General features: G+C 39.4%; 1 protein-coding gene across 2 annotated transcripts; it reads left to right on the plus strand.

Moving 5' to 3' along the window:
• The first annotated feature begins 428 nt into the window (after nt 1-428).
• On the plus strand, nt 429-6,879 carry SLC25A3 (solute carrier family 25 member 3). 2 transcript variants are annotated; one of them, XM_082634835.1, is made up of 8 exons: nt 429-552; nt 799-959; nt 2,557-2,678; nt 3,948-4,127; nt 4,871-5,052; nt 5,703-5,875; nt 6,349-6,459; nt 6,541-6,879. In XM_082634835.1, exons 2-8 carry the CDS (start codon nt 803-805, stop codon nt 6,699-6,701), a joined length of 1,086 nt encoding a protein of 361 aa, XP_082490961.1. In that variant the 5' UTR covers nt 429-552; nt 799-802; the 3' UTR covers nt 6,702-6,879. The 2 variants fall into 2 exon arrangements, with proteins under 2 accessions (XP_082490961.1, XP_082490962.1); XM_082634836.1 differs by lacking the exons at nt 429-552; nt 2,557-2,678 and adding an exon at nt 2,276-2,400.
• Nucleotides 6,880-12,457: the final 5,578 nt, after the last annotated feature.

Consider the following 12,457-nt stretch of genomic DNA (forward strand, 5'->3'; position numbering starts at 1 on the left):
CTATGTGTAATGTCAATGGATGGAACTTAAAAAAAAAAAAAGTACCATAATAGCAGAAGCTGTGACACAAAAACTGTACTGCAGTGACATTCTAACCGCAAACCGAAATATAATATATCATCGCGTATTCGGATTTTTTTTTTAGGTGACTAGTATATTGGGGCTCATTTAAATGAAAAGAAAGTAAGCCCCAGATTCCAGGAGAGACGTTTGAAGGTGAAGGGACAAAAAGAGGAGGTCACGAGCAGTAACCCACACAACTCAACACACCAGCCCGGAATGCGCGCCTGCGCAAAGAGAACCCTCCTGCGCAGAAGCCGGGCCGGAAGGGCTAGGGCGAGTGGGGCGGGGATAGGGCTGCTAGGAGAACGCGATGACGTTCGGGCCTCGGCGCTCTTCTTCGCCAATGGGTGCCGCCAGCCTGTAGTGACGCACTGTGTGCGTCCCGCTGACGACGCGCGAAAGGCACAGATCTAAAGAGCCGGAGGACGTTCGGCCTCTGTGAGCCCCAGCCTTTCCGAGGGAGCGGTGGTGTGTTCGCCATCTTAGGGAGTGAGTGTGGCTCGGCCTTCTCTGTAGTGCGTGCGGGGAGTGGAGCGCGGAGACCCGGTGGGTCGCTTCTTTGGCTGTAGGCCCCGTCGGCCTCCTCCTTTGGGGAGGCCGCGGTGACCTCCTCAAGGGCGCGGAGGCGGGAAGCGGCAAGGCCTGGGTGCGGGGGTGGTCCCAGGGTGCAGGTGACTTTAGCCGGCCTAACGGCCCCCTTTGCCTTTCCTCTGACCGCCCTTCCTCTCCCCCTAGGAAGATGTTCTCGTCCGTGGCGCACTTGGCGCGGGCGAACCCCTTCAACGCACCCCACCTGCAGCTGGTGCAAGATGGTCTCGCGGGCCCCCGCAGCAACCCCGCCGGGCCCCCGGGCCCACCCCGCCGCTCCCGCAAGCTGGCAGCCGCCACTGTGGAAGGTGAGGTCAGACCCTGTCCCGATACGGTTGTGAGGTCCCCTCGTGGTCCCCTCGGCCTTCGTGGCGTACTCGGCCCGGAGGACAGGGAAGGACGCGCGCCCTGCCCGGGGCAGCGCAGGAGGGCGCCCAGTTGCTTGTCCGAGGATGTCAGCTAGTTCCGCCCGAAGCCGGGTGTCGGATCATTGGCCCTCCCTCAAGGGCGTGGAAGGGTCTAGGCCCTTCTCCCTCCGTGACCTCCGCGTCCTCGAGCGAGTGGAGTCATAGAGGCCGTGACTAGCTCCTTATCTTCGCCGTGAGCCCGCTTGGTCAACCGACTAGGCATTGGGTAAAGTCTTCATTTTAACCACTGGCCACCGCAGTTATAACTGTATTATCAGTTCTTTGATTTTGCTTTCACTTTCTTTTTAAAAATATTGTTTCCTCCCTTTAGTATTCCCGGAGTCTAATATTAGTTGACTCAAGGTATGTGTGATAACTGGGTAACTGTTGTTTTAATGCGCCTGATTGACTTGTAGACCCGGAGAGACCATAGGAAGTATATAATAGATAGGAATCCCTTTGATCTTATGTCTCGGGTTTCTTGATAGTTAGACCCAACTTTATTTTAATTGTGTGTATTTTAAATCCCAGTGGAGTGTATTTACAGAGAAACCTGAAAACCGAATTGCAGGAGTACAGAATATGTTATCTACCTTGTACCTGTAAAATGTAAAGATTTTTTTAAAAAAATTATTATGTGTTTCTGTTCTGTCTTTAGTGTGAGGAAAAAACCCTGACATCATCATTCGGTCCTTCAGTTTAGACAGTTCAATCTGTGGTCATTTGTGTAGTAAATGTATTTGACTGCAGGAATTTATGTTTATCTAGTTTTACACTATAGGGATCCATAAGTGGGGATAGTATTGGTTAGTGGCTGGGTAGCCTTAGAGGTTTGCAAGCTTTTACATGATTTGAGTTGGATTGGTACTCAGAAGTGTGTTCTTATCAGCCGTTAGTAATTTGAAGTTTGACTTTAATTGGAAGAGCTATTAATGATGTAGAAAACTTTTTAAAAAATTTATATGGCAAAACGAGAGAGAGGTAGTATCTCACAGATAAGAACCTTCAAAATCTTTAAATGATTGTTTTGATTTTGGCAGTGAATTCCTTGCTCACACCAGGTGGAAAATTATCTTTCAGTTTACTTGTAAATGGTGGGCAGAGCTGTTCAGTTGTGATAATACTTTTTCACAGGGAAACATAGTTCTCTTGCATTCCCATGGCCTTAGTCACCTCTGAAGAAATACTTATTTGATTTTTTTTTTTCAATCAAACAGAGCAGTGTAGCTGTGACTATGGATCTGGCAGATTCTTTCTCCTCTGTGGACTTGGAGGAATCATTAGTTGTGGCACAACACATACAGCATTGGTTCCTCTAGATCTGGTTAAATGCAGAATGCAGGTTTGTTTTTGCATGTTGGACTAAATAAAACATTGTTGAAACATGGCTGTTACCTACTAACAAGCTGTGTGGAAACCTAACTGTCCAGGAGGTAAGTTGATAACCAGTAACATGAGTGTTATATTAAAATGCATGGTGTGTCTTGTCTTATTACAGAGTACAGTTGTGAATATGGCTCTGCGAAGTTTTACGCACTGTGTGGCTTTGGTGGGGTCTTAAGTTGTGGTCTGACACACACTGCTGTTGTTCCTCTGGATTTAGTGAAATGCCGTATGCAGGTTTGTATTGAGATGACAACATTGAACATCTCTTCTGTGTGTGACTTAATTCCAAGTAATATTCAAGGACTTCACAGTTGAGAAGAATGAAGACATTATGACTGCCGGAAATTTTAGTAGAACACCAAACTCAGATTTCTTTAACTCATGATTTTTACTTTAATTAGTGTTTTAAACCCAAGAAATACCTGTTTTGAAATAAGAGTGAAGGTAGATTGTTGATCTCAGACTCTGGCTGTAAGTGGTTTTTGCTGCTGGGCTGAATTCTGCCTAGAGTTCTTCAAGGCCTACTGTTTCTTTTTTGCTCCAAATAGTCATTTTACAAAAGCACTTACACGTCAGAGTAGGCAGTCATTCTTTGTGCATTATATGATGTAACTTCATGTCTCTTATTTATTGATAAGATCAAGGCAGAGAACACTATAGATTAAAAAACTCTCACTGTATAGTGCTTAAAATCTGTGGGCATAGCTTCTTGCATATTTATTTACAGAAAAGGTTTTCTTTTACAATTAAAATGTCTTAATTAGGATTATTGAAACACAAATAATCAAACATCAAAAATTTATTTGTCCCAAACAGGATTAGCGGTCTACTTACCTAAAAGAGAAAGGAAGGTGAAATGTTAGCAGGGAGAGGAAGGTGATGTATACCAGCCCTTCTAGTACTGGCAGAAATAGATAAGATTTTTACCCCCATTAGTTAATAGAATGAATATTAAATACACCTTTGCTAAAACTTCTTATGCATGTCTCTTAAAGGAAATTTAATTTCTTAACTCAAAAGAGGGTTTTCATGTTGATGTACCTTTTTAACTTGTATTTAATTTGATTGTCTTAAGTTCACAAAACTTTATAATCACTTAATGGGCTAGCATATATCAAGGATATAGACTTATCTGTCGTTTATGAAGTAGCTTTAAGACTAATTTTTAAGTGGTAAAAAGAGGTGGGTGGTGGAAAAATCTCTTGTGTCAGTTTTATCATGTATTTTTGTAGGAATTTTATCCTCTTAACTAACTCTCCAAGACTTAAGTCTGACTGACAGAAAGCTAGACCTTACTGTACAAAAAGTTACATTTACAAAGATAATAGTAGACATTAAGCTGATAGGCAGTGAACTTGTATTTACCCACCTTTTGTGTAGTTATTAAAGTTTATATTAGAACCAAAAGGAAAAACTAATAATAACAAAATTAAGTGTTTGTGAGAAGTGTTATTATCTCTGTGGTACATTTAATTTTTTTTCTTCTTCTTGTCTTAAATAAAGGTGGACCCACAAAAGTACAAGGGCATATTTAATGGATTCTCAATTACACTCAAAGAAGATGGTGTTCGTGGTTTGGCCAAAGGATGGGCTCCGACTTTCATTGGCTACTCTATGCAAGGGCTCTGCAAATTTGGCTTTTATGAAGTCTTCAAAGTTTTGTATAGCAACATGCTTGGAGAGGTATGTAATTTAACTTTGAAATTGAAAGTCCTCAGCTTTTAGAGACTTTCCTGGTGGTTCAGTGGCTAAGACTCCTCGCTTCCCAGTGCAAGGGGCCCAGGTTCAATCCCTGGTCAGGGAACTAGATCCCACATGCCGAAACTGAGACCTGGCACGGCCAAATAAATATTTAAAGAAGAAAAAGGAAAAAAAAAGTCCTCAGTTTTTAACTTAAAGTATAAGACCAAAAAGGATCTTAGATTTTTGTTTGACTCACCTTGTTTTAGAACTGAGGGAATAGTCTCAGAAAGGGTGAATAGTATGTTTCAAATCATAAGGCTGTTTTTTTTTTTTTAACATCTTTATTGGAGTATAATTGCTTTACAGTGTTGTGTCATAAGGCTGTTTTAACATAAACAGGATAAGAAAAAGAAACTATTTCATTAGATTTCAGTGCTCTTTTTATTGTGCTATGCTGCTTTCCAGATAAGTTGGATTTGAGTTTTTTAAAGAGAAGGATTGTAGTATTCCTGTATGAGTTCAAGGGTCAACTATCCTTGGCACCTAGACATTCCAAAAATATTCACAGTGTACTATGGTTGATGAGGTTATGAGAGATATTCAGCCTCATGTGTGTTATCTGTGGACTGTGATAAAGAAACACTTAAAATGTCTGAAATTTAACTGTTGCCTAGAACTGTCTCTTAAATTGAGAACAGCCAGGGCAGCAGCAATTCATGTTTCTCCTTATGTTTTTCATTTAGGAGAATGCCTATCTCTGGCGCACATCACTGTATTTGGCTGCCTCTGCCAGTGCTGAATTCTTTGCTGACATTGCTCTGGCTCCTATGGAAGCTGCTAAGGTTCGAATTCAAACCCAACCAGGATATGCTAACACTTTGAGGGATGCAGCTCCCAAAATGTATAAGGAAGAAGGCTTAAAGGCGTAAGTAAACATTTGCCTAAATATATAGTATAAAAATACTCATTTGAGAAAACTGCATTTGTTAGCATTAAACCTGCCAGACTTTCTCTTTTTCACATCTCTTTCCCCCTCACATAGAACATAAACTCTAGGGGCAAGGATAAGTTGATACATGGCTTGAACCCTGAATTAAGGGTTTTTTTTCCCCCCTAAAGTTAGAATCATTTTCAGTCTACAAATGACTTGATATTTGACCTAAATATTAACTCCTAACTTGGGGGTTGGGGCGTGCCCTTGTTAGAATTCTTGTCATCTATGTTCACAGTTAAGAATTTGCATATAGTCAGGCCACACATGCTTCCTTAGATCCACCTTTGTGGATGCCAATCTTGAGCTGAGTTCTACTTGTAAACTTACTGTTTCTTGTAGTTCCAGTGAAAGAAACATCCAGCAACTTTTTTGGTTGTATAGTCAAAGGTGCTTGAGTCATTGGCATGTGAGATAAACACACCTGCATGTTAGTCTTAGGTTCTGATAGAAATGACAAGCGGTAGTGCTGCCATTCTGTTACTATCAGGACTTGACTGGTGTGCGGACACTTCTGTTAATAATGAAAAAGTCTGCTGGATGAATATATGCAACCGAGTACAATAAGTCGTCTGATTTCCTAGATTCTACAAAGGGGTTGCTCCTCTCTGGATGAGACAGATACCATATACCATGATGAAGTTCGCCTGCTTTGAACGTACTGTTGAAGCATTGTACAAGTTTGTGGTTCCCAAGCCCCGAAGTGAATGTTCAAAGCCAGAGCAGCTGGTTGTCACATTTGTGGCAGGTTACATAGGTATGAATTATTTAGAACATGCTTGTCTGTGAAATTAAGAATAATCATTTCCAGTATTGGCCTCTTTTGTGAGGGAAAAATATTCCGAAGAAGTTTTATCTTTCCATTGCGTTTTATATACTCTTCAGGATTCATATATACTTGCTAATTCGTTCCTAAAATAATTGTTCTGTGGTTTGCATGTCATAATTAAGCTCGGGAATGTATTGACTTCACTGCTGTGCCTTTTTTTGGTGTTTAGTTTTTCCAATAACAAATTATTAATACAAGAGAGTGTTAAAATCTGAATATAACTTGAGGGATTGTTCTGTTTTACAGAGGGTAGACTGCTTTATAACTTTTCTTGTCAGTCTCACTCTAAAATATGATTTTTTTAAACAAGGGAATTTTATTACTCATGAAAATGTTGGCTGTGATGTGAAAAATTTTTTTAACTGACCCCATATTGGATCATTTATCTTGACTTTTTTCAGCTGGAGTCTTCTGTGCCATTGTTTCTCACCCTGCTGATTCTGTGGTGTCTGTGTTGAATAAAGAGAAGGGTAGCAGTGCGTCTCTGGTACTCCAGAGACTTGGATTTAGAGGTAAGATTTTTTTTTCTCCCCTCTAAGGAAAGAAGAACACTTTGGAATATATTTTTCACTCACATTTCATATTTTATCCAGGTGTATGGAAGGGACTCTTTGCCCGTATCATCATGATTGGCACTCTGACTGCACTGCAGTGGTTCATCTATGACTCCGTGAAGGTCTACTTCAGGCTCCCTCGCCCTCCTCCACCTGAGATGCCAGAATCTCTGAAGAAGAAGCTTGGGTATACTCAGTAGATGAAAGGAGATGTGGACTGAATCTGCTTGTTCATCAGTGTTGAGGAAAATGCAGAAGGAACTTTTATATATTTGACAGTGTAGGAAATTGTCTGTTCCTAATATAATTACTGTAGTGCTCTTGCCAGAAAGAAGAGTTTCAAACTTACTGTTGAAATAAACCCAACTGTTCGTGGTTTGTCTGTGACTTGATAATTATTTTTAAAACTAGTTTTTAAAGAATTAACCCTAAAATGGAAAGAATTAATGCATACATTAAAACCTCAAGGAAAAAAATTCACTGTTGGTTGAATACTGTGATCCCTACTCAAATTGTCTTATGTTTCAGGATTTGTCACTCAAGAGAGTTCTTAAATTTTTAGGAACCATGCCCTAAATTTTTAAAAACAATTGTTCAGTTTGCATATGGATAAATACTCATTTGTGGTTTGTTTTGACAAGTACATTTCAGTATATAATCAGATTTTTGCAACACTTACTATTAAAAATCCTAATCAGTGTGCTAATCCTTATTTGTAAAAGAAGGTAATCTAAATTAGGCTGTTTCTTAGAATGATAGCTTTTTAGAAGAACCAAAACATTTGATAGCTAAAAACTATTTCAGGTAACTTAGTTCTCCTCACACAGATTTGACTTTCTAAATTACAAAAAAAAACTACCATAAACTATTTCCAGTTTTGTTTTTAAGAAAGGTACCTGCTTGACACCTGGAGTAGGTGAATGCCCCTGGGACGGTGGCACTTTGGCATATTCAGGCATCTGGAATTTGGTTTAAGCCCAAACTGATTTTTTAAAAGCTAGAAAGTAAGCCACTGTTTAGTTTTCCCTTGTATTTTGGTTAGGAAGTATAAAAGCCCAATCTGTAATATAGTTTATTTTTTCAAGTCATTACATTTTACCTTGAGGCCTTTGGGTATAATATCTGGATTGAGTTGACAGTCCCTGTGTAAAGTATGCAGATGGGACCTCAGGAAAAAAACTTTGAAGGAGTCTAAACAGGAAGAGAAATGTTTTCATTACAAACCCATGTTATAAGGTTAGTGAACTAAATTTAGAAACCAGGTATATCTCATTGCATGTTAACTTCTCTCTGTCATCATCACCTGGTCTTGTTTAAGGTTCCAGTCTTATTTTGCCTGTGTTGCAGAGAAAAAGGAGGGGTTATGGGTGTAAATTTGGACCAAACTGACAAAAGGTAGAGCTGTGGTCTGAGCCCAAGCAAATGATGGCTGTGGCGGTCGGTGTCATCAGTGTGCATTAGTTACTGCTGTGTAACAAATCATCTGAAATGTAATGGCATGAGATGATGTGATCTCAAGCTTTCTGTGGGTCAGAAATGCAGGAGCATTTGTTGGGCTCTTCTGCTTCTGTGTCTCATGAAGTTAGGATCAGATGGTAGCCCTTGGGTCATCTCCAAAGGCTTTTTCACATCCGGCAGAGGGAGATTCTTTGAGCATCTCCCTGTTAGTGGCTCAGTCTTTCCTCAAAATCCACAGCATGGTGGGTTTAGGGCAACTGGACTGACTTCGGGGCTCTGAAGTGGAGCCAGGCAGAGAAGCTGGATCTTTTATAGGACTTAGCCTTGGAAGTCCTAGCATTACTTCCACTATACTCTTGGTCACCGGAAGTCCCAGAAGATCAAACCCCAGCTTCATGGAAAAGGAACAAAGACTCCACCTCCTACTGGGAGGAGGGTCAGTCACATTGTAAGAACCTGTGGGGTTGGATATATATGTATATTGGGCCAATGCAGAGGTGGACTGTGGATTTAAAAACTTTAGGGTATGCTGTTCAGCCAGCTTCATGAGAAATTTCCACTGCCAGCCAGGATTCAAGTTTTATTATCAAGAGAAGCAATAGGTTTCATTTGTGGGTATTGACATAAAGTATGCTGTGTTCAAGCTGTCAAGAATTGCTTGCTATTTGTAGTTAGAGAACTTTCAAAGCTATTTCTGAGAGGTAAAACCATTTCATCCTCAAAATTCAATTAAAATGCCCACTTAAAATGTGAATTCCCATTTTGTATTTTAAAATTTATTCATGCTGAAAATAAAGATTCTAATAAGGATATTTTAACATTGTTTTTTCACATTTGGCTTTAAGAAAATGTTAATTCCACAAAGCAGAACCCAGTGGGATGACTATATGTGATTAGTTGTTTAATTGAATTATGTCAACACTAGGAAATAATTAGTAGTTTCCAGAGGGATCAAATAAAATTCAACTTGTCTCTAAGAAACTCTAAGAAAGCCAGATTTTTGCTAAATTATCTGGTGACACGTACAACAAAATTGAAAAACTTAACAGCTTAACCAAACCTCCATTGTGTGAAAACTTCATGAAATGTTTTGATACCATTTTGGGGAAAGTGTCCACAATATTCATTGTTTGGTGCATGGCAGGCAGTCTTGCTGCTAAATTAGGAGTTATATACTGTTTCTTCAACATAAATTATATAATCATATTGTTTATACAATTTTTATCATTTACATGATAAATCAATAATTGTTAAAAATCCCAGATACCATGTGGACAAGAAATTGCTGTGCCTCTTGATATATCAAACAATGAAGTACCTTAGTAAGCTAGCTACTCTTAACAGCTCTCACCTTAGATATTACCTACTGAATCATTTTCTCTTTTGCAAGGCAGGCCTGACTTCACATCCTCCGAAGTGGTCATAGGAGGTGCATGAGATGTTCACCTCACATTGATACGGTTTATGAATCTTTGGTGACTTGAATGTCCTAGAAAGCAACTATTCCAAGGTTTTCATTTGTGGTTTTATAGACTGTAAAGTGCCATGTGTGCAACAGTCACTTAAAGGTTGGCTATACTGAATGAAAGCCTAGAGGACGTGTCTCCTACATAAGATACAATTCCTACCTAATATACTGTGATTTGATGTGCAAGTCAGCTAGGTTTCTTTGTGGAACGCAGCAAATGCAGGATTTGAAGATGGAGGATAATTCATGTTAGGGGCAATATCTATCATTTCAAGACCCATGATCTCAACACCAGGAGGCTGTATCAACCAAGGTTAAAACTCATTTTTCAGACATCATTAATATTCTGAAAATAATAATGTAATCAACTTTTAATCATGGATAAACAATTCTTCACTGATTTTATTGACTGCACAACTGGTTAGACTTAGTATTAAAGCAGGGAAATTCCACAGAAAGCTGAAGATGACTCACCCGTAAGAGACCATATCTATTATTGAAGTGATTAATTTTGCATTTTCTACTATTGGGAAACATCCAAAGTTTTCCATTCTATATTTGCTTCCAAAGCTATCTGTCTTGAAAACAAAATCATGACAATGAACCTAGTGACATTCCAGATTTGAGGGTTCCTTCAAGAAAGTCCCACTCAGGATGACTACCAAATTACTGATAGATTTGTGAATTACTGATAGATAGAATAATGAGTAGAGGGCTTCCCTGGTGGCGCAGTGGTTGAGAGTCCGCCTACCAGTGCAGGGGACACGGGTTTGTGTCCTCTAGGAGGTGGATCAAAAAAGATCTTGCTGTGATTTATGTCAAAGAGTGTTCTTCCTATGTTTTCCTCTAAGAGTTTTATAATGTCCAGTCTTACATTTAGGTCTCTAATTCATTTTGAGTTTACTTTTGTGTATGGTGTTAGGGAGTGTTCTAATATAATTCTTTTACATATAGCTGTCCAGTTTTCCCAGCACCACTTATTGAAGAGACTTTTTCTCCATTGTATATCCTTGCCTCCTTTGTCATAGATTAGTTGACCATAGGTGCATGGGTTTATCTCTGGGCTTTCTATCTTGTTCCATTGATCTATGTTTCTGTTTTTGTGCCAGTACCATATTGTCTTGATTACTGTAGCTTTGTAGTATAGTCTGAAGTCAGGGAGTCTTATTCCTCCAGCTCCGTTTTTTTCCCTCAAGACTGCTTTGACTATTTGGGGTCTTTTGTGTCTCCATACAAATTTAAAAATTTTTTTGTTCTAGTTCTGTAAAAAATGCCGTTGGTAGTTTGAGAGGAATGGCTTTGAATCTGTAGATTGCTTTGGGTAGTACAGTCATTTTCACAATACTGATTCCTCCAGTCCAAGAACATGGTATATCTCTCCATCTGTTTGTATCACCTTTAATTTCTTTCATCAGTGTCTTACAGTTTTCTGCATACGGGTCTTTTTTCTCCCTAGGTAGGTTTATTCCTAGGTAGTTTAGTCTTTCTGTTGCAGTGGTAAATGAGAGTGTTTGCTTAATTTCTCTTTCAGATTTTTCATCATTAGTGGATAGGAATGCAAGAGATTTCTGTGCATTAATTTTGTATTCTGCAACTTTACCAAATTGATTGATTAGGTCTAGTAGTTTTCTGGTGGCATCTTTAAGATTCTCTATGTATAGTATCATGTCATCTGCAAACAGTGACAGTTTTACTTCTTCTTTTCCAATTTGTATTCCTTTATTTTTTTCTTCTCTGATTGCCATGACTAGGACTTCCAAAACTATGTTGAATAATAGTGGTGAGAGTGGACATCCTTGTCTTGTTCCTGATCTTAGAGGAAATGCTTTCTGTTTTTCACCTTTGAGAATGATGTTTGCTGTGCATCTGTCGAACATGGCATTTATTATGTTGAGGTAGGTTCCCTCTATGCCCACTTTCTGGAGAGTTTTTATCATAAATGGGTGTTGAATTTTGTCAAAAGCTTTTTCTGCATCTATTGAGATGATCATATGGTTTTATTCTTCAATTTGTTATTATGGTGTATCACATTGATTGATTTGCATATATTGAAGAATCCTTGCATTGCTGGGATAAATCCCACTTGATTATGGTGTATGATCCTTTTAATGTGTTGTTGGATTCTGTTTGCTAGTATTTGCTGAGGATTTTTGAATCTATATTCATCAGTGATACTGGTCTGCAGTTTTCTTTTTTTGTAGTATCTTTGTCTGGTTTTGGTATCAGGGTGATGGTGGCCTCATAGAATGAGTTTGGGAGTGTTCCTTCCTCTGCAATTTTTGGAAAAGTTTGAGAAGGATGGGTGTTAGCTCTTCTCTAAATGTTTGATAGAATTCACCTGTGAAGCCATCTGGTCCTGGACTTTTGTTTGTTGGAAGATTTTTAATCACAGTTTCAATTTCATTACGTGTGATTGGTCTGTTCATATTTTCTATTTCTTCCTGGTTCAGTCTTGGAAGGTTATACCTTTCTAAGAATTTGTCCATTTCTTCCAGGTTGTCCATTTTATTGGCATAGAGTTACTTGTAGTAGTCTCTTAGGATGCTTTGTATTTCTGCGGTGTCTGTTGTAACTTCTCCTTTTTCATTTCTAATTTTATTGATTTGAGTCCTCCCCCTCTTTTTCTTGATGAGTCTGGCTAATTGTTTATCAATTTTGTTAACCTTCTCAAAGAACCAGATTTTAGTTTAATTGATCTTTGCTTTTTTTTTTTTAAAGAAGATGTTGGGGGTAGGAGTTTATTAATTAATTAATTAATATTTGCTGTGTTGGGTCTTCGTTTCTGTGCGAGGGCTTTCTCTAGTTGTGGCAAGCGGGGGCCACTGTTCATTGCGGTGCACGGGCCTCTCACTATCGCAGCCTCTCTTGTTGCGGAGCACAGGCTCCAGACATGCAGGCTCAGTAGTTGTGGCTCACGGGCCTAGTTGCTCCGTGGCATGTGGGATCCTCCCAGACCAGGGCTCGAACCTGTGTCCCCTGCATTAGCAGGCAGATTCTCAACCACTGTGCCACCAGGGAAGCCCTGCTATT

This window comes from Mesoplodon mirus (genome assembly GCF_964341445.2).
Source record: "Mesoplodon mirus genome assembly, chromosome: 11".
Classification (NCBI taxonomy): Eukaryota; Metazoa; Chordata; class Mammalia; order Artiodactyla; family Ziphiidae; genus Mesoplodon; species Mesoplodon mirus.